The following is a 20,636-nucleotide window of genomic DNA, read 5'->3' on the forward strand; positions in this document are numbered from 1 at the left end:
ACTATTTCTTCCACAGAACACAAAAGAAAATATTTTAAAGAGTGTTGGTCACTGAAAACATCACTGGACCCCATTCACTTCTATTGTATAGACACAAAACCAATGCAAGTCAATGGGGGTCAGAAACAATCCATCCATCCATCCATCCATCCATCCATCCATCTTCTTCCGCTTATCCGTGGCCGGGTCGCGGGGGCAGCAGTCTAAGCAGGGATGCCCAGACTTCCCTCTCCCTAGACACTTCCTCCAGCTCTTCAGGGGGGACACCGAGGCGTTGCCAGGCCAGCCGGGAGACATAGTCCCTCCAGCGTGTCCTAGGTCTTCCCCGGGTGGGACATGCCCGGAACACCTTCCCGGGCAGACGTCCAGGGGGCATCCGGAAAAGATGCCCGAGCCACCTCAGCTGGCCCCTCTTGATGTGGAGGAGCAGCGGATCTACTCTGAGCTCCTCCCGATTGACCGAACTTCTCACCCTATCTCTAAGGGATCGCCCGGCCACCCTGCGGAGAAAGCTCATTTCGGCCCCCTGTATCCGGGATCTTGTCCTTTCGGTCATGACCCACAGCTCATGACCATAGGTAAGAGTAGGAACGTAGATTGACCGGTAAATCGAGAGCTTCGCCTTGCGGCTCAGCTCCTTCTTCACCACGACAGACCGGTACAGCGACCGCATTACTGCAGAAGCTGCCCCGATCCGTCTGTCAATCTCCCGTTCCATCCTTCCCTTACTCGTGAACAAGACCCCCAGATACTTGAACTCCTCCACTTGAGGCAGGAACTCTCCACCTACCTGAAGTGAGCAAGCCACCCTTTTCCGACTGAGAACCATGGCCTCAGATTTGGAGTAAACAACATTCTTTAAAATATCTTGAACTCATACATGTTTGAATTGACAAGAGGGTGAGTAAATGATGACGGAATTGTTATTTTGGGCTGATCCATCATTGTAGAGGACTGTAGGCCCCTGGGCTTGAGTTTATGACTGGGCCCTACTACACTACTCATGACCTTAACTAGAGCATACGGTTATAACAGAGAAAAACCCTAGCCTGGTCTTAGTTAAGGGGGGATATTAATTAGTTACATTGACGTATGGTCTCTCATATTAGAGAGAAGATAAAAACCATGAAAAAATGACAGAGCAACAAAACGAGAGACAAAGTTTTGTCCTATCTGGGTTCTCTTATATGATATTCTTAAATGTAATCAATAAATTCAATCAGAAAAAAAGACTGTATGTCTATATAATCAGTTCAACAAAATCATTCTCTGGATTTACACATACTGATAGGGTTGACCCCTGTCCCCTAAAATACGTCATTGTCCCGTATTTGAGAATGAAATAGCACCTCCCGTTTTGAATCAATACTAAAATTAGCATCCCATTCAAATCATCTCACTCGCATTCTGTGAAGAAGACTCCTGATTGGGTAATACTTGCTGCCATCATTGGTTTTAGGGCCAATCAGAGTTAATGGAAAGCGGTATCTTGGCACAGAGAGTCGAATTAAAACAATAGAGGAGGCAGCTCCAGACACCCATCGCATCCAGGTCTGAAAGTTTTGGAGCTGAAACGAAAGTGGATGCAAAAGTAACTATGAGAATTGGAGGAATGAAATATTTGGGTGTCAACAGCAATGTTCTCTGTCACGCAGAGTGTCGACTCCCAATCCTTCACACCCCAAGCATCTCCTGAGGCAGGTCATGTAATGACAGTAATCACCTCAATGATTTTCACTTTGATTTCGTTGCATGTCATATGCTGTCGATCTTTCACATTAACATTTTGTCAAAGACCTAAACAATAATTGTAGGATATACCAATGTTATAGTATTATCTGTTTCTGAAAGTTGAGGCATACATATTTAAAAGGATTAACTTATTAAGAGACAGTGCCCCATATATAGTGCTATTATGTGAAGAACTTAAAACAGCTGTGTTTTGCTAAACCAATCTAAAAAATTGCACCCTTCAATACTATAGAATAGGCAGAAAGCTATCTAAAAACTGAATAAATACATAACTAGAAATGGTGAAATGTAATGCATGGATTGAACTGATTTTTTATAAGGTAAAGGACTCATTAATCAACAGTACAATACTGCAAATGTTGGTTTGCTTTTAACCATATTTTCAATTTACGTTTGAATGTTAAGTAGTTTGAGCATGCTCTTATTTCAACTGACAAAGTGTTACAGTAATGAATCGCTCCACTTGAAAAAACTGATTAAAACCAAACTTACTGCCTACGTCTCCTTGGTTTAACACAATCATTGAGAAATTGGTATCAATTTGGTATCAATTTACTGAAAATACACTACTAGTACACAATACACATTTCTTAAGCTTAAACCTATATGTGTTTAAATGTCACTTTTGATAAGGATTGTAATGTCAATTGTATTTATATAGCACTAATGAACACAACAATGCGTTAATCAATGTCCTGCACAGTTAAAACAGTTCAAATAATACAATACAAAATAATTACTAAAAGAAAACAAGACAATAAAAGTAGTCAATGATAAAACTCCAGATCAAAAAGGTAAGTTTTTAACATGGATTTAGAAACAGATATTGAAGATGCAAATCTAATACAGAGTGCAGAGCATTCAGAAGTCTAGGTGCAGAAACTGAGAAAGCGTTGTCACCCCTGCATGTCAACTTGGACTTTGGGATGCATAAGAATCTCTGGGTGGACAAACAAAGAGACAAGAGGGGCCGATGTTCAATCAATAGATCATATAGATGGGCAGGGGCCAAACCGTTTAATGATGTAAACACTAAGAGAGGAATTTTTAAATTAACTCGATAGCGCACATGCAACCAGTGTAGAGAACATAGAATATGATCTTGTTGTTTGGTACTTGTTAAAAGCCTTGCAGCTGCATTTTGGACTATCTGCAGACGGGATAGGGCTGATTGACTAATCCAAAAATACAGCGAGTTGCAGTAGTCTAATCTAGAAGTGATAAAAGCATCAATTACTGTGTCACATTTTTTCTAGACAGGATAGGTTTTACTTTCGCTAGAAGTCGAAGCTGAAAAAAGCAGGACTTTTAAGTCCTTTTAAAGATTTTTTAGCCAAGGCTTCACAGAAGAGGTTAAATCGCCAAGGAATTTTGGGCCCAATGACAAAAAATCGAATTGGACCCCTCTGCGCAGCTGTTGTCACAACATCTCAGGACCTAATTGTCCCATCAAAAAAAAATTAAGGATTTGCAACTGTCTTGCTTCTTGTAGTTCAATACTAATACTAGCACAATATTAACAGCCTGTGATTTGTACATGCATGCAAGTCTAGTATGCAGTTCACTATTTGATGCAAGATTAAAAGCAACCATGAAATTGTGCTGAAGGCCATCTTTCACAGTCTCAATGTTTTTCTATTGTAAAATTTAACAAAATGGAAAATTCTCTTAACAAAATTATTATTAATTATTCTTAACAATTATTTTTATAATAATTAATGAAAGATTTTAAAAAAGAAGAAAGAACAATCTTAAATGTATATTTACTTTTCAATCAAAATAAATTAGCATTATCCACTCAAAACAATGAAAAAAGCAGATTTTTTTATTTAGCTGCACATACTGTATATGCCAACAAGAAAATAAAGTGGACATGCAAAATGGAATTTCCACACCAGGGTTATTATACTGTAGTGCTAAACGTTTCCCTGCGCTGATTAAATGGTGATTAAATGTAGGCTAACACTACACTGTTAGATGTCGCTGTAGATTTAGCAGTACATTACTGTAAAAATCCACAGTACAATACTGTATTTATATAATACAGTAAACTACTGCAGTTCATAATGCACTCTGGGTAATTTTGATTGAGCGGGAAACTTTTACAGTATATTTTTGACCTCGCTGTAACCACTGTAGACTTGCTGTAATGTGCCAGGCAAAAAGTGCGCCACAACGTCAAATCACGTCAAATCACACAGAGCACAACCCTGTTTTCAGCAAGAGGAGGATATTCAATTCGATTTCGGGCAGTTCGGTAAGTTTGCAGTCTGATTTATTTTATGTGTTTCATGCAAAGCTATTATTTAGTTTTAGTATTTTGCATTACAGTTTGTCACAATGTTATTTTAAACGTGGAATGAGAGAGAGAAATGTTCTCTCAGAAATTAAACTAGATGTCCACCAACTGCTTAAACCCGATTTACACAACCCACTTAATTAATCATGAGGGTTTTGTCTATCAAAGTCTATCGAAATGTTGAAGTTCGTTTACAATGGCAAGGTAGGGTATGACTTGTATTTGGCAATAGATAAACTCCCGTTAACCAATTTACTCCCGTTAACCCATTGAACCAAGACTCCTCGCGAGCACGGTCTTGGTGTCCCAGCTTAGGGTCGCTTATCTTGGCTTTCCTCTGTTCATTCACGGGCAGGGAGAAGCAGTAGCAGTATTCAGTTCGATCGTATGACAGGCTGACTCGTGAATTAGCTGTGCACGTGCAAAATACAACATTTTCATATCAATCACTAATCGGTATTTGTGTCTTCTTTTAAATGTAAAAATACTATTTGGATATATGAATATCAACATAGTTTGTCTGTTAATAGACCAGACTCGACACACGCTTTCAGGTTCTATCTCACGCTCTCACTCGGCCCAACTCGCATGTGAAATAACAAAGGCACTGTAAGTAGCCTACACAGCACCAAACTGCTCCACACGAAGTGAAACGTAATATTTAACTGAGATGAGTGCGATCTATACAGATTACTGCTGTTTTCATTAAGGTACAATGTGAATAAATGGGTTTGTGGTGTTATTAGTGTTTACTTATTACGGTATCACCAAAAGTAGAGATGATGTTCTTTCGAGTGTTTTACATTCAGTTGGCCAATAAGTATTATATGGTAGCATATTTGTAGCAATGTTGCTTACAACACTTAAAACAAGTTTTCAAAGACTCAAATCATTGCACGTACACTTTGGTAAGGAGCGATGCTGGCTCCTCCTTTACGTAATGACACTTTACGTCGGAAAGAGGAGCGCAATCAGCTTGAAAATGCATTTTCAAAACCACATTGAATTTCGCTACACCCATACTATTTCGCTATGTAACCAAAAATGCAATCCCAAATATCTTTGAAAACTCTTAATATTAATGCATAAAGGGAAAACATTTAAATGATAATTTTGCTTCATTTTTGCTTGGCTATCTTAAATGTATTTAATAAACAGAATGGTTTCAGCAAGTGACATATTTTTTTTCTTACAGCTCTAACGTGACAGTTTGGTCCACTTTTGCATCCTGGATGTATGGGTTTTCTGTAAGTATTGACCATAATAATATAACTTTTAATTCAAATTTGTTTTTGGTTTTACTACTGACTTTTTAGTAACACTTACAATAAGGTTATATTTGTTAACATAGGGTGTTAATACATTTTAACATTTGGCAATACACTTTTAAATCAATCAATTTATCTCTGTTCACATTCATATTTTTTATTATTTATATTATTTGATAACGCATTATGAATTAACTAATGTTGAAAGAGATATTGTTCATTGTTAGTTCATATTAGCTAAACAATTAATACATCTTATGGAACAAAACCTTAAAGCTTTCCTGTAGCTCAGTGGTAAGAGCAAGGTTGTGGGTTCGATCCCAGGGGATTGCAAATACCTATGTAAAATGTATAGGATAAAGCAATGTAAGTCGCTTTGGATAAAAGCGTCTGCCAAATGCCTAAATGTAAAATGTAAATGTTATAGTAAAGTGTTACTGAATTCTCCTTCACCATTTAGTTCACAATTTGTACTTATTTCTATGGCTTACAGGTAAATACCTCTCATAGACTACAGGCTACCCACTTTTCTTGCTTAAAAACTGGGTTGCAGTTTGACACCCTTTCCTTTGTCGTTCCTCTCTCTCTTTTCTTTCTTCCCTTTTTTGAAAACCAGATTTTGATTTAACCTTACAGGGCAACATTGTGGTCACTATAGTTCTGGCGCATCTACTGACTGCAACTAAACAGCGTCACTGAGAGCGCTAAGGCAGGACCAAACCATTTCATGCAGATACTCACTTTTGCGGATGTTCACTTTTTGGTCAATGGGGATTTTTATCTTTTAATGCCAAAAACAAAGAGATCATCAATTTTATTATTATATAAATATATATACTGAATGATGATGGTTTAATAATTTATATTAGTTTTTACCGATTTTTGAGGCCCGTCAGTCATTGGCCCTTGGAATTGTCCTAACTTTCCCCACCTATATGGCGCCCCTGGCTACTTGTATGATTTATGAATAAGATCATCTTTTAATGATACCTGACATACACTTGCAATAGTTTCACTTTAGCACAATCAAATTGCAGTATGCTTAGCATGAAATGAATGTATTTTAGATGAAATTTTAGTAGAAATCGGACATTTGGTCCTTGTGGCCCCCGCTGAGGCAGGCGTGACTTAGTTTTCTGTTTAGAATGTGAAAAGTATAAACAAAGTCGGCACAACAAATTTTTCAGTTTATTAGTTTTTGGTTGAGCACTCTTTTCAAGTTGATTTGTGTGACATCTGTTTAGGTGGCAACCCTACATACTGATCAAAGCAGCTCAGGCATGACATAAATTGATTTACACAGCAATTATATCTGCACACATTAGTTGAGGGGACTCAACTGTTTTAATCTAGAGATGTTAACTGATTGTATAATAGACAACTTTTTAAATATGAAACTAAAACCACCAGTACGTGGAGGCAAGTCACCACATTAATGAATCTAATTCCACATTAAGCCCATTGGTTCAACATGTGGGGACCCTGGCAATTCTATTCAATTCTATTGACACAGCGGGAGGAAGACTGGTTTTCTATCTTGATTGATGCAGACACTTACATAAGTGCTTTGTGTGTTAACACCGTCTTCTCTTGAGAGTGGCTGTTGGACAGTATAAGACCTTACTGACTTTCTCTTTTTGTTTCTTTGCATTGCATATATCATGTTGTTAAAATTATCTTATATCTATTATTTCTTTAATATCCCTAGACTTTTGTTCATCCTGATTATTTTCGCTGTTGTTTAAATTTAGATTAATAAAATAATTTCTATTTATAAGACCTCGTTGTCTAATCCATCTTTTATGTTGCGAATTTGAACAAGCTGTTCGAAACAAGCATGAAAAGTTATTTCATTTCGCCAACACAATGGGTAGCCAAAGTAAATCATTCAAACAGATGCATAGTGATAAAACAAAACATTGCTTAGAGACGCAGTGGTTCTGCTATTCATACTCTTTTTTTCTTTGAAAGACGAAAATAATAACTTTACCCGCTAAATTATTTATTTAACAGTTGTATTAATTACAATTGCGCGTAAGCAATTGTGCAGATGTTCAAAAAAATAGCACTTGTGACAATACCAGTTTTATTTTTCATGTATAAAAATACAGTTTTTTTTTTAAATCATTTTGGTGACATTTCTGCTCTAAAGAGGTGGTCATTCTTAAGATTGCATAATTTAGTAGGAAAATAAAAAGGAATGATTGTACTCTGTAAAAGAAATGATGGACGAACATGACATGCAAAGGAGACTCTAGACGTGTCTCTATCATGTCATAAATTCAAAATAATTTGAATGTTTAGACTAACAAGACTTAAATCAGACTTTTATATGAGCCTAGCACACTGAAAGCATGAGATTCTGGTCGCATTTAATGCTGCTTTCTAGATAACAAGCATCAAAATGACTAAAAGCACAATCTCTCTCAACATCTTGAGCTGAAATATTGAAATGTGTTATTTGGCATTGGGCACTGGGGCCATGGTGGGCCGAGCATCTGATTCCCAGGAGCCGAGCCTGGCGGAGAGCAACATACAAACTGTCTCTTAATATATAAACTCCCTCTTTTTAAAGTTGACCTTAAGGTCTCTGAGTCCTTGTCTACAGAATGAGATGCGGTGGGCAGTTCATGGAGAAGTTGTGTTTGTTGTCATGTTCACAAACGAGACACGTTTATTTATTTTATTGTTTTAATTACCTTGTATGTCCAAAACTGTCACTTAAAGGAATGAAATGAATAATAAACAACCAGCCTGAACAACAATCCCCCCCCCAAAAACACTTTCTCATCAGATCTGCACGAATCTCTTGGGTGAGTTTTCACGGAAGGCTAATGTTTTGTTCCCACCACACGCAAATGAAGCGTTAAGCGTGAGTGATTTACATGTTAAGTCAATGCAAAGACGCGATAGGACATCCTGCGGCACGTTTCGCGCGAATGAGGCGCTGCGAATGACGCAATTCGTGCAAATTGAGCGTTTTGAGCGTAACCAATCATAAACTTGCTCTCGTAGTGACGTGATTATGATGTAGGGAGCGGATGCCGAAATCCAAAACAACAATGGAGGACAAAATCATCGTTGCTGTAAGTGAATACCTGGAGCTGTACAATAGATCTTCTGACTTTTATCGAACTGGAATAAAAAGGATCTTGCTTGGAAGAATGTGAGTGTGGAGGTCGGAAAATCTGATAAGTTGTAAAAAACGATCTTTACTCAATTTGACCTATATTATTTTATATATACAGTATATACGCGAGACTGAAGCCGCCTGGCAGGATCCCCTCACATGACGCAAATTTGGGTCTGTTGTGTAGTGAATTTCACGCGCGAATGAAGCATGTACACTCAAAATGTTCAAGCGCCCAATTACGGGCGAATAGTCCGATTTAGTCGCGCAAGTCTCGTTTGGTGGGACCGCTCCACCAAAGTTTGCATGATTATACACTGTGCAAAAATTTTCTCCTAGTTCTTTGTAAAGATGTTTAACATTGCACTGCAGTGGATGTGTCACGTTTGTATGTTATGTTTGGTTTTTTCCTCCCCTGAATTGTCTCATTATTAGTTAATTGTTTCCTTGCCTGTTTTCACTTGTTTCATTATTAGTTCATTGTTGTCACCTGTCCCTCATCTTTGTTAATAAGTCCCGCACCTCATCCTGTTCTCCCTGAGTGTCTTCCTTTTGTATTTAAGCCCTGTGTGTTCCTTAGTTCCTTGACTAGTATTATTAATGTTGACGTGTTCTACTCCTGTTTGCTGGTTCCTAGTTTTGTTTGTTTTATATTAAAGTCTCTATTGTTTGGAAATCCCTTGTTTGGCTACTTCTGTCCTCTACACGTGACAGGATGAGCCACAGTCTGTCACCGGTCATGCTGCCCTGCATCTGCTCTCAGTAAACCAGTAGATCTGACGTCATAAAAACATTAAAATTACCTAAGAACCTCCTGAAGAATGTTCATTTCCTTCTTCTCCAGTTCACTCATGACATCCACACCATCTGTCAGACACTCGGGCAGACCACCTTCAACAAACAATATCCACTGTAAGCCAGCTATACTTTGTAGACAAAAATAAGGCCAATATTTCACAGTTTTTAAATGCTACTGCATTTTTTATCCTTCTCAAGCTAATACTGAAACAACAATGCAACTAGCCAACGTTTCATGCTATTCAAAGAGGTACTCAAGTTAGTTATGCACATTTGCTGTGTAAAACACTCTACTAACAACATTTTCTAATGACTGAAACATAGATGCCGTAGCACTGAGAACATAAAGGCTTATAGAGTATATATCAGCACATGAAAATATCCAATGCTAGTATGATATAAAAAACACACACACACACACACAGTCACGCACACACACACAGATACAGACTTATAACAATGAATGTTCAGAAAGGGGTACCGTGTAATTTAATGACGTGTAAAGCCTGCAGCTGTAATTCCATGTTCTTCTGAACCATCAGAGAGCGAAACATCTGAAAATCATCTGTAGCAAGAACCGGCTGGAAAACCGCCTGTAAAACAATAGTTGACAGTCTAAGAACCAATAAAGAATTAAAGGGATAGGTCACAGTAGAAAGAAAATTCTGTATTTAATTACTTACCTTCATGTCGTTACACAGCCGTAAAATCCTTGTTTAACTTCGGAACACAATTTCAGATAGTGCTGAAGAGGTCTGGGGGCTTGCTTATCCCCTTGTAGACAGCAATGCAATGTACAGTGAGGGAAATAAATATTTGATCCCCTGCTGATATTGTAAGTTTGCTTACAAAAAATTAAGGTATATCATTTTTAGGGTAAGTTTATTTTAACTGATACAGACAAAATATGTTTTTTAAATCAGGTTAAATGTATATAATGGTTATAAATTGATTTGCATTTCATTCAGTGAAATAAGTCTTTCATCCCCTACCAAACAGAAAGAATTCTGGCTCCACAGATTGGTTTTGTGCCTAAATGGACCACAGATTAGTCCTGTCACTTTAAGACAGTACTCCTAAATCAGCTTGTTCAGTCTATTAAAGATGCCTGCCAACAGATTCTGTGTCTTCCATTCAACCTCTCCACCACCATGGTCAAGACCAAATAGGTTTCAGATGATGTCAGGGACAAGATTGTAGACCTGCACATACCTTGAATAGGCTACAGACAGAAGCTCGCTGAGAAGGAGGCAACTGTTGGTGTGATTATTTGGTAATAGAAGAAATACCAAATAACTATCAAATAACTAATGGTCTGGAGCTCCCTGCAAGATTTCCCCAATGGAGTAAAGATGATCATGAGAAAGGTTAAAGATCAGCCCAGAACTACATGTAAGAAGCTTGTTCATGATTTCAAGAAAGCTGGGACCACAGTTTGCAAGCAAACCATTGAGCACACACAATGACACAATAGATTGAAATCCTGAAGCACCCGCAATGTCCTCCTGCCCAAGAAGACCCGTCTGTCTCCTGTGAAGTTTGACCATGAACATCAAGATGATTCAGAAATGTTTGAGAAAGTGATGTGAGACCAAAATTGACTCCTGTGTTTAAAGTTAGAGAAATGTTGACTACGACCCCAAGAACACCATCTCTACAGAGAAGAACAGTGTTTGAAACATTCTGCTTTAGGGCTTTTTATCTGCTAGAGGTACAGGAAGACTTCACCTCATTGAGGGGCTGAGGGACGGGCCAGTGTACAGTAAAATCTTGGACGAGAACCTCCTCCCTTAACTAGATCACTGAAGATGGGTTGTGATAGTGCCTTAACATGACAAAGAGCCAAAACATATTGCAAGGGAAACCAAAGAGTGGCTTAAGGAGAAGCACATTAAATGTCCTCGCAAGTCTTTAGACCCTATAGACCTGTAGAACATCTGTGAAGGAGGAGAAAACTCTTTAAAGAAACCTTAAAGATTGACAGAGGAGTGGACTAAATGTCTCCTGACACATGTGCAAATCTGCTGACCAACTATCAGAAATGTTTTACCCCCGTTCCTTCCACAAAGTACAATGTTATGTTTTGCTCAGGGATCAAATTCTTATTTCACTGACTGAAATGCAAATCGATTTATAACCTTTATATTATTTTTTCCCTCATTTAAAAAAAAAATTGTCTCTTTCAGTTGAAATTAACCTAGCCTAAAAATTATAGACCTTCATTCCTTTGCAAGCAGGCAAATTTACAAAATCAGCAGGGGATCAAATCATGATTTCCCTCACTGTACACTCTAATCACAAAAACATCCTTAGTATATTTCATGTGACTCCAGCTGGTTAACCTTAAATTTATGAAGCAATGAGAATACTATAGCGTCCAATAAAAAAAATGCTTTTTTTGATCTATAACCAGCCAGCACAGGTACGTCTGCAAGACTTCTGCTAAAGATCTGGATACAATCTAATGTGTGAAAACATCTGGAAAGCATCTTAGAAAGAACAGCTTTACATCCATTTTAAATAATAAACATATTAAAGATGCCACCTAGAGGTCTAAATGACATCTTACAGCATTGCAGATGAGCAAACAATGTCTTGCAGATGTAAATGAAGACATCAAATAGATGTCTGCCAGATGTTTGTGTGCAATTCCGAAAATTTACCATGGTTTTACTACAGTTAAAACAAAAAAAAACATGGTTACTGTTTTAACACCATGGTTTTGCCTTAAGTAATCAAGGCCCCAAAAAACCATGACATGTACCACAAAAATAAACATGGTTAATTTTCGTAAGTATCAGCTTACAATGTGCGTCCACCTGCATGGTGCAGATGCAGGAACCAGAACTAACGAAGCATGAAATCTTCATTTGTGTTTCGAAGATAAGCAAAGGTCTTACAGGTGTGGAAAGGCTCAAGAACCAGTAATTAATGACACAATTTCCCTCTGTCTGTCTCCATGTAAAAAGAGAGAATAACCAACATGAGGAAAGATCTTTACATTATCTCACTTATCTTCACAGTTACAGAATATTACACAGGATCCTGACAGCTGTGCATTGAAACATAATAAAAATCAACTATAATGTTGGATAAGCTCAGGATCACAGGACGAAGGACTGGCTTTAACACAGCGCTGAGATTTCTCTCCGGCCTCAGACCTGCAGATTGTACATCTGTGAGACGTATGTCAATCGTCTGACTAACCCAGTTTGCTAATGCGCTTTTAACTCGCACGCTAACTTTAGCAGCATTTATACACATAGGATTTACTTCAGCAGATGCTATTGCTGAGGTGAAGCGTCTCTTGATTTAAACGCAGTCTCATTGTTAGACACAAATCTGCTCTGTGATCAGTCTGTGATTTGACACACACACATGGATTTGCTTTTACTGTGAGATGGAGTCCTTGAACCACCAAATCTGTTTCATTAACAACTAAAGATCTAAATCCATAATAAAGCCGGAAAAGCACATGATGTTAAGATCAAGAAACGAACAGATGAGTTACTTTTACTGAACATGTTGCAGTGAGGTTATCAGCACATCACGAGCACAGCATTGAGGAATAAATGTGTTCCCAATAACAGAACGAAATGGATAACGATTCCATATGACTGTTTTCAGATGTCTTGAAGTGGCTGTTTGGGGAATAAAACATGATGTTACCTGTAAAGTTTTATTAGCTGTAAGAGCGGATGAAGCTTCTAGAAACTGCTCCTCTGTAATCCCCACCTCCTGCATGTAGTTGTCCAGTAACCTCTCCACCTCAATATCACAACAAACAGGGTTACTGAACAGTGTCAGTGTTTCCCACAAGCTACTTAACATACTAGTGTTTGTGTGCCACTTCACAATCGTTTCTCTCTTCTACTCTCTGAACATTCTGTATTGTAATACAGTCTTGTTGAAAAAAACATTATTCAAGCATATGCTGGGTTAGGTATGTGTTGATGCTGGTTTGCTGGTATGTTGTTTGTTTAAACTGGTCATGTGTTGTTTTAAACTGGTCATATGCTGCTTTAAGCTGGTGAGGGTCCAGCACATGACCAGCTTAAACCAGCACAAACCAGCAAACCAGCATCAAAACATAGCTAACTCAGCATACGCTGTTTTTTTCAACAGGGAGATTCTTGGCCAAATTAAGCCACTCTCACTTATGTTTTGTTTCTGTTGACAGTTCAGATTTATAACCACAACACCGTTTGACAGAATCACCATACACCCTGAAGAGTGGTAATTTTGGCTATAGTCTCTGACACAGCGTAGTCTCTGTCCGGGCAACAAGGTGCATGTTTACAAATGTTCAGGGTTAACATGTCTATATTTGTTAACAGTAAGTTACAGCGACAGGTTTTACAACAAATTGTTTAGTACTCATTCAATCACGATTCAATGTCCCACTTTACCATGCACTCGTGGGGTAGTATTGGCAACATTTAAACCACACCTGCGTGTGCTGACTGTGAATGGAAGATGCCTTGCCAAAACATCGTTTTATGAGAGTGTAGAATATTTTTAGTTTGTTTTGAAACAAAGGCAAGACAAAGTAATGAATGGGAAACACTTTATTTTTGTTCAGTTCAGTTGGATTTAATAAACAGTTGAAGTTCTGCAGCCGGTTGAATGAAAGTGACAATACTTAACTACTTCCCTGAGAGCAGTTTTGATCATTTTCACAACACTTTCAAATTTGAGGTTTTCTGTATATGCTGTTCTCTTTTAGAATATGTCTAACAGCATGCCCTACTGTTTAACAGTCAAACATACAGATGGTACTGAAACAGAATAATCCTTCCGCCCTCGCCGTCTTGTGTTTGCTATTGTTTACCGCTGAGTGGCAGTCTATCACTGATCTTAACTGTACACGAGTTCAAGCGTCAAGCTCATTGTCTTAACTGCGCCTCACTCAGTCGACAAGCTAGAGTTGAGAGATTCAGGCGTAAAAAGACAAAGATAATACAATTGAAACAATTCAAACACATTTTTGGCACAAACAATAAAACTAAAAACTCTTCAGGATTGGAATAATACTATGAAAAAGGGCACTTTTGCCTCCCACTACCAGAAGCTTACATTCCGGATACAGAAAAAAACAGTTGTATTCATTAAAGCAGAAGATAAAGAAAAAGCGGTGGTGGAATCTACTTGCTGCACAAACTGCCACAGACTTCTACAAAGGATTAGGTTCTTGAAGCTAAGTTACTTACTGGACTTCCAAAACAGGCTGAACACTCAACAGACCATTGTCACGGAGAACCTTGTCAGACAACCGGTGAGTCCTCGTGAATTTAGAGAATCTCAACAGGAACAAGCCAAAACTGATCGACACATTAATCCATGGCACAAACAGGGAGCCAGACGCAAAGGCACTCTGGACATCAGATTGTCACATGTATCTCATATTGCATCCTCTACCCCATATATGGCTTTAACAAGGCTTGCAAACACTGGTATTTTACCATTGAACCTGAATTATATCAGCCTGCAACTAACAGAGATACAAGCAGGCACACAAGGTCGAGCAGACAGCGGCATTCAGCTCAGAGCACAGCCGAGCCCAGGACTCTTATATTGGGTGACTCTATTATCAGAAGCATCAAGAGCAGGAATACAACTATATGCTGCTTACTCAAGCAACCGTCTCTGATGTGAACAGGGAACTTCAGAATATTTCAATGAAGCACTAGACTGCAAATCAAATCATAATCCATGTCGGGAGGACAGCAGTCTGAACTCCTTAAAACAGATTTCAGTGAACTCATTGAAACGCTTCAAAGACTTAAAGTGCAGTCGTTCATCATTGGATCACTCCCAGCAAGGGGAACTAACATGTTTTCACAGTTGCTTGCATGGGCTGAATAAATGGCTACAAAGAAGCTGCCATATAAAAGGAGTCAACTTTCTGGACAACAGTTCCATAGACATAGACAACAGTTTAAACCGGATGGCCTCCACCCAAACAAACTTGGTGCAAGAATGCTGAAGGACAAAATCTACTTCTCCCTCCATCATCCTCCACTCAACATGACTGGCACAGTATGAGGGACCACAGGCCTTTACAACAGTTTCCGAGTCATCATGTGGTTGACTTATCCCAAAAAGACATTGATAACACCATGTAGCCACAACAAGTACTGCTCATGGACACCATCCTGGAAGAGCCTTACCCACAGAGCACATTACAGACTGGCTGTGATGCAATAGAACAGCTTTACTTTCTGGAAAAAAGCCAGGGAAGCCAGGACAACATATTTCAGCCACCGGAAACACCAGAGCCACAGCCGCTCTCACCAGACAAATCATCCCTCTCTCCAGCTTCTCCACTTCTAAGCTTCTCACAGAAAATTGAGGAACTGGTAAATGCTGGGACCAAACTCTCCCACTCTTTCGCTGAAAGCACCCAGACGTCAACCACTTAATCCTGTCGGCCCAGCTCGCCATCTTCCTACAGTGAGAGTTCTCTTTACTTTCATGAGTGTCTGCAGAGCAGTAAGGTTAGGTTGAGGTGTAGCTGCTCTTTCACCGCCATCGATAAGTTATCTCGTCATTTAAAAAAAAAAACGGTTCCCCGCCAAAGACGAGTTATTATGGCAATCAGTGTTTGTACTGTTGTACAGCAGGCGGCGCTATTACACACCACTGGGAAAAAGTGGTACAAAATCTCAGAACCTAGAACATATATTTTTTAGCGGTTTTAAATGATTGTTCTGAGTGGAATCTGGGCGGAATCTGTGACAAAAAAACTTTAATTATCTCAGCTGTTTAATCAAAGTGATGCATTTTTGAAGAAACCTACCCACATCTACGGAGTGATAAAAAACGAATAAATGAAGATAGAATACGGTTTCTTTTGTTTAAAAGCTGAGACTCTGTTCTTTCATTTGACATATTGTTTGTCCATATATTCTTTACAGAAAATTTACTGTGAGCCATTAAAGTTTGGTAAAAATGTTAAAAACGCTGGTGTAGGCTGGCAACCTTTTTTAAGAGGCTGGCGGCGAACGAGTTAAAGATCCAAGCCATGTGTCATTTGGTCATTTCTTGTCATTAGGATATCTAGGTGTTGTGCTGATAGGTGCACCACACATTTTATTTATAATTATTTACAGGCCTCCAAAATATTCTCCAGCCTTCGTTGAAGAGTTTACAGAACTGTTATCAATCACTTTTTCAGAGTTTGACATTGCAGGGGATTTTAATATTCACATAAATCAGTGGTTCTCAAACTGTGGTACTTGAAGAGACCCCTGGTGGTACGTAACACGACAGAAACTAAAATCTTTCATTACATCAATTAACATTTCCCTTTGCCACTTCAAGTTTTAACAGGTTAGATTGGCAACACTTTAACTTACATTTACAATATACTGATAGAAAGATAGCATAACTAAACAGTCTTAGTTTGTGATAACTCCTCATTAATGCAACATAATTCAGAAGAGAGGAAACGAAGCACAAAATCATTAATCGAGTGACATACCCAATGCAAGGTTTATCAGAAAGAGAATCCAGCTTTGTGGCTAGCACTTAGCATGTGAGACCGGACAGTGTTGATCACCATCGAGGCTACGCTAATCACCTTCAGACACACAGAGCAGTACACCTCAAAGTTATTCCTAGAGACGGTCTTCAGCCATGGATCCAACTCCTTACCCTACAACTATTTGCATGAAAACTTTCATGAAATTTCCCTATCAGTCAACCATGTTGTTTAATAAGTGGGAGTAAATGGACCGCCCACTATTCGCCTATGCAATGATTACATTCAGGTAAACTTTAGCATATGACCTCTTTGGACAAATATGAAGAGATTATACGAAATTTAATACCTTGGAAAATTACTTTTAAGACTTTTTAATACTCCTACCTCATCACAGCTCAGTGACAGTGCTCATAAAGTGATATTTACTGTGGGTAATATTTGAAATTTACTGTGGCAAAAAATCATTTCGGCCTTTCTGGGACGGGCCTCAAATGGTTCCGGTCATACTTAGATGGGAGAGGTAATTATGTCAGTATAGGAGAGCAGTAGTCTAAGTGGACGTCAATGACATGAGGAGTCCCACAAGGCTACATTCTTGTGCCACTCTTGTGCCACTCTTGTTTGGCCTGTATATGCTCCAACTGAGTCTACTAATGAAAAAGAACCAAATTGCAAATCACAGCTATGCATATGACAACAAGATTTACCTAGCCTTATGGCCAAATGACTACAGGGCTGTCACTGACTCCCTCTGCCAATGATTTGAATAAACTAAGAGTTGGATGTCCAAAAACTTGACAAGGAGAAAACTGAAGTCATTGCATTTGGAAACAAAGATGAAGTTCTCAAGGTGAATGCATACCTTGACTCTAGGGGTCAAACAACTAAAAATCAAGTCAAGGATGTTCTGGAGTCAGACCTTAGTTTCAGTAATCATGTTAAAGGGATTTTTCCCCATGTTTTACCTCGCCCCTCAAGGCATCCTCACTGAATATGACTTTCTTCTTGAAGAATAATGACATCGGAGTTATAACACCACGTATACATTTCCTTCCAAGCGGTAGAATGGGAGTGAATGGGGGGCAATTTTTGAAGCTCCACAAAGTGCCTCCAACGATCAAAGAACTGCTCGACATGGGTCCGTGGTCTTAACAAAGGTCTTCTTTAGTCTGAACAGCCCGTCTGTGACTAACAACAGCCTTAAACAAAGATACTTTAAATATATCCACTCTTATCCTCGCTTCCAGGACGTTATATTATGAACGTCAATAACTCTTGTTTTGATTTTTGATGTGTTGTCTCCTGTCATGTAACAAGGAGTTTATCGCAAACTCGCCCTTTGCTCCTCCTGGCCGAAATTTTGCGAACTAGTTTCACAGGTAAATGCTTTTTAATTGCATGGCCTTTTATCAGTGGCACTCAACGCGGCGGTAGTAGGAATTCTGTTTGACTACCTACTGTATGTTGCCCAAAATTTCTGTCAATGGCGAAAAAGCATTATCTTATAAAGGAGAATGGCAGGGAAACTTTTTTAACTGGCTAATATGGAAGTGGACACTAGATCTCTTACCAGTTGTTTATATTGCTGATGGATCTCTGTGTAAGTCAGTTTATTCTCGTCTTCATCATCAAACACTGAAATCAAATGACAGGTTAATATACATCTTGCTATAACATAACACATATTCATGAACAAGGCTCCAGAGTAAAGAAGAGGAAGCAAAAAACAGACACCAAACGTTCAGGTAATCCAATCAATCATTGTGAGAAGAGGTCTGCATATATAGCTGTTTCCTTACCTCTCGCTGCGTTCAAGACCTAAGGTGGGAATATCCCAGTTGAAATATCCTACCTTTGACCTCAGTCTTTCACAAAGCGCCAACACAATACTTAGTGTCTGTAAATATCGCCTCACTCTTGACTGATTCATTTCCAAGTCTGAGCTTAAAGCCCCGCGTTTTTGTGTGTTGATCATTATTTTTCTGGAGAAATAATTAAATCATGAAGGCAGGTAAAATATTAAATGTTATGGACATTTTTTTATTATTTATTTCACATTGAAATCTTATCTCTGAGTTTGGACCTTATTAATAAAGAAGATAAAAAACACACTTGTTAAGAAACAGTATCTAAAGCGATACAAAGATGAATTCAATACATCTTGAGTGACAGATTTGCAGACTTGCAGTATTTTTTAACTGTCACTATTGCCATACCCAGCTGGGACAGTTAGGTCTGTTAGACGTCTGCTTAAGATTTGGAGATCTGGGAAACATCTATTAAACATATTAGAATGAGCAGCTTTATATCCACTCTAAATCATAAACATTTTACAGACATCATCTTGATGTCTAAATCCCAACAGACACCAGACGTCACAGAGACATCTTCCAGATGAGCAAACAAGTACAAAAATGTCTAGCAGATGAAAATGCATACATCAAATATGTGTGACAGATGCGTGTGTGCTACAAAGGGATACAACGCAATAAGGATTGCTTAAGTAAACAGTTTCTACTTGTCATCTTTCAGCCCCTGGAATCTGGTTCCAAATCTTGAAGAAATTAAATGTTGACCCCGTCAACAAAATAGTGTATATATTAAATATTCTATCTTGACATTTAAGATTTTCTCTTCATCATTTAACAGTTTATTTTTTCAGAAAAAAATAATGATCATATATTTTTTGGCCACAAATGAATGCAGCTCTGTTGCTCACAAAACACATACATTAAAAGTCATAATGTATACATTTATATTGTCGTCAGCGCCGATCAACTCAAAAATATAAGTTGCAAATTGACATCCCTCATTTAAGGTGCACACTGGAGGCTTCGCAAACTTGATTTAAGAGCATGAAAATCCTTTAATGTTGCAGGATTGATATTCCACATAAGCGCGAGATCAACAGCATTGTGTAAGTAATGTACGTCTTACATTATTCTCTTTTATAACTTTTGTTTTTGTTATAATATTTATTTGTTAAAAGTATCGACAATTATAAGTTGTTATTATTTTTTACCTCAGCTGTTATTTGTGATATATAAGGAAAGATTTAAGTGTTTTTAAACAGGCGCCGTGCTGTAATGATGACGATTGTAATGCCTGTATCTGCTTGAATTCTTCTGTGATTATAGTGTTCGTGTTCCTGAGGTCGCCTTTGTTTATATTACCAGCGAGTTCGATCGCTTGCTTTTATATTACCTGAGCAATTATTTTCCGTGAAGTCCCCGATGGGAATGATCCAGTCCGGGCTGCTCAGATATCCTGCGATGCTTTCAAGCACCCACTCACCATCATCCGCCATGATGTCACCTCACAGAATTACACAAACATCACATTACTGTGCACGAAACTTCGTTTATGTACATACTATAAGATGCTGTGGGAGTTAATTCGCTTTCCATTCCTGGATAGAGAACTGTGATAAACAAACACGATCTGGGAATTTGGGGCCACCCCGGATGTGTTCAACAAAATCTACAACCATAGCAACCGGTGACGTCGCCACTGGCGTCACAGTTTACGTAAACATTCATATATGGAAAGCCAACAGGTACAAAACGTTGAGTTACCCATATTACTACTGTTCCCAGAAGGAGAGAAAGGGGGTATGTCGCTCCCCGATCCGTCCCGGAAACACGATTTGTTCCGCGCATGCGCGAAAGTGCGTCTACTTCCGGCCGAAATAATTTTCGGCAAACACGATTTGTTCCGCGCATGCGTGAAACTCCGTCTACTTCTGTTCGAAACAATTTACGGCAGTTTTAATAAAAAAGTTGTTTGTCCATACCGGAAATATTTTTTAAATAAACTCTGTATAAAAAAAGAGCAATTAACACCAAAAGACATCAAACATATTACAAATGATAATGGTTTGGTGAAACGTACGGAGGGATACAC

General features: G+C 38.5%; 1 protein-coding gene across 4 annotated transcripts in view; it reads right to left on the reverse strand.

Moving 5' to 3' along the window:
- Positions 1-20,309, reverse strand: part of cfap36 (cilia and flagella associated protein 36) — a 32,529-nt gene extending 12,220 nt beyond the window's left edge. For 2 of the 4 annotated variants that reach the window (XR_008908223.1, XM_056760332.1), the window contains exons 1-5: positions 19,938-20,303; positions 18,304-18,368; positions 12,917-13,015; positions 9,729-9,840; positions 9,253-9,340 (exon numbers count right to left, since the gene is read on the reverse strand). Coding sequence is in view for 3 of the 4 variants with exons in the window: in XM_056760332.1 (XP_056616310.1) it covers positions 9,253-9,340; positions 9,729-9,840; positions 12,917-13,015; positions 18,304-18,368; positions 19,938-20,040 (467 nt within the window). In the remaining variant the exon portion in view is untranslated. Of the gene's footprint in view, positions 1-9,252; positions 9,341-9,728; positions 9,841-12,916; positions 13,016-18,303; positions 18,369-19,937 lie in introns of all 4 variants that reach the window. The other 2 variants (XM_056760333.1, XM_056760334.1) reach the window with 2 other exon arrangements.
- Between the last annotated feature and the right edge of the window lie 327 nt (positions 20,310-20,636).

Source organism: Triplophysa dalaica, chromosome 11, assembly GCF_015846415.1.
Source record: "Triplophysa dalaica isolate WHDGS20190420 chromosome 11, ASM1584641v1, whole genome shotgun sequence".
NCBI classification, from domain to species: Eukaryota; Metazoa; Chordata; class Actinopteri; order Cypriniformes; family Nemacheilidae; genus Triplophysa; species Triplophysa dalaica.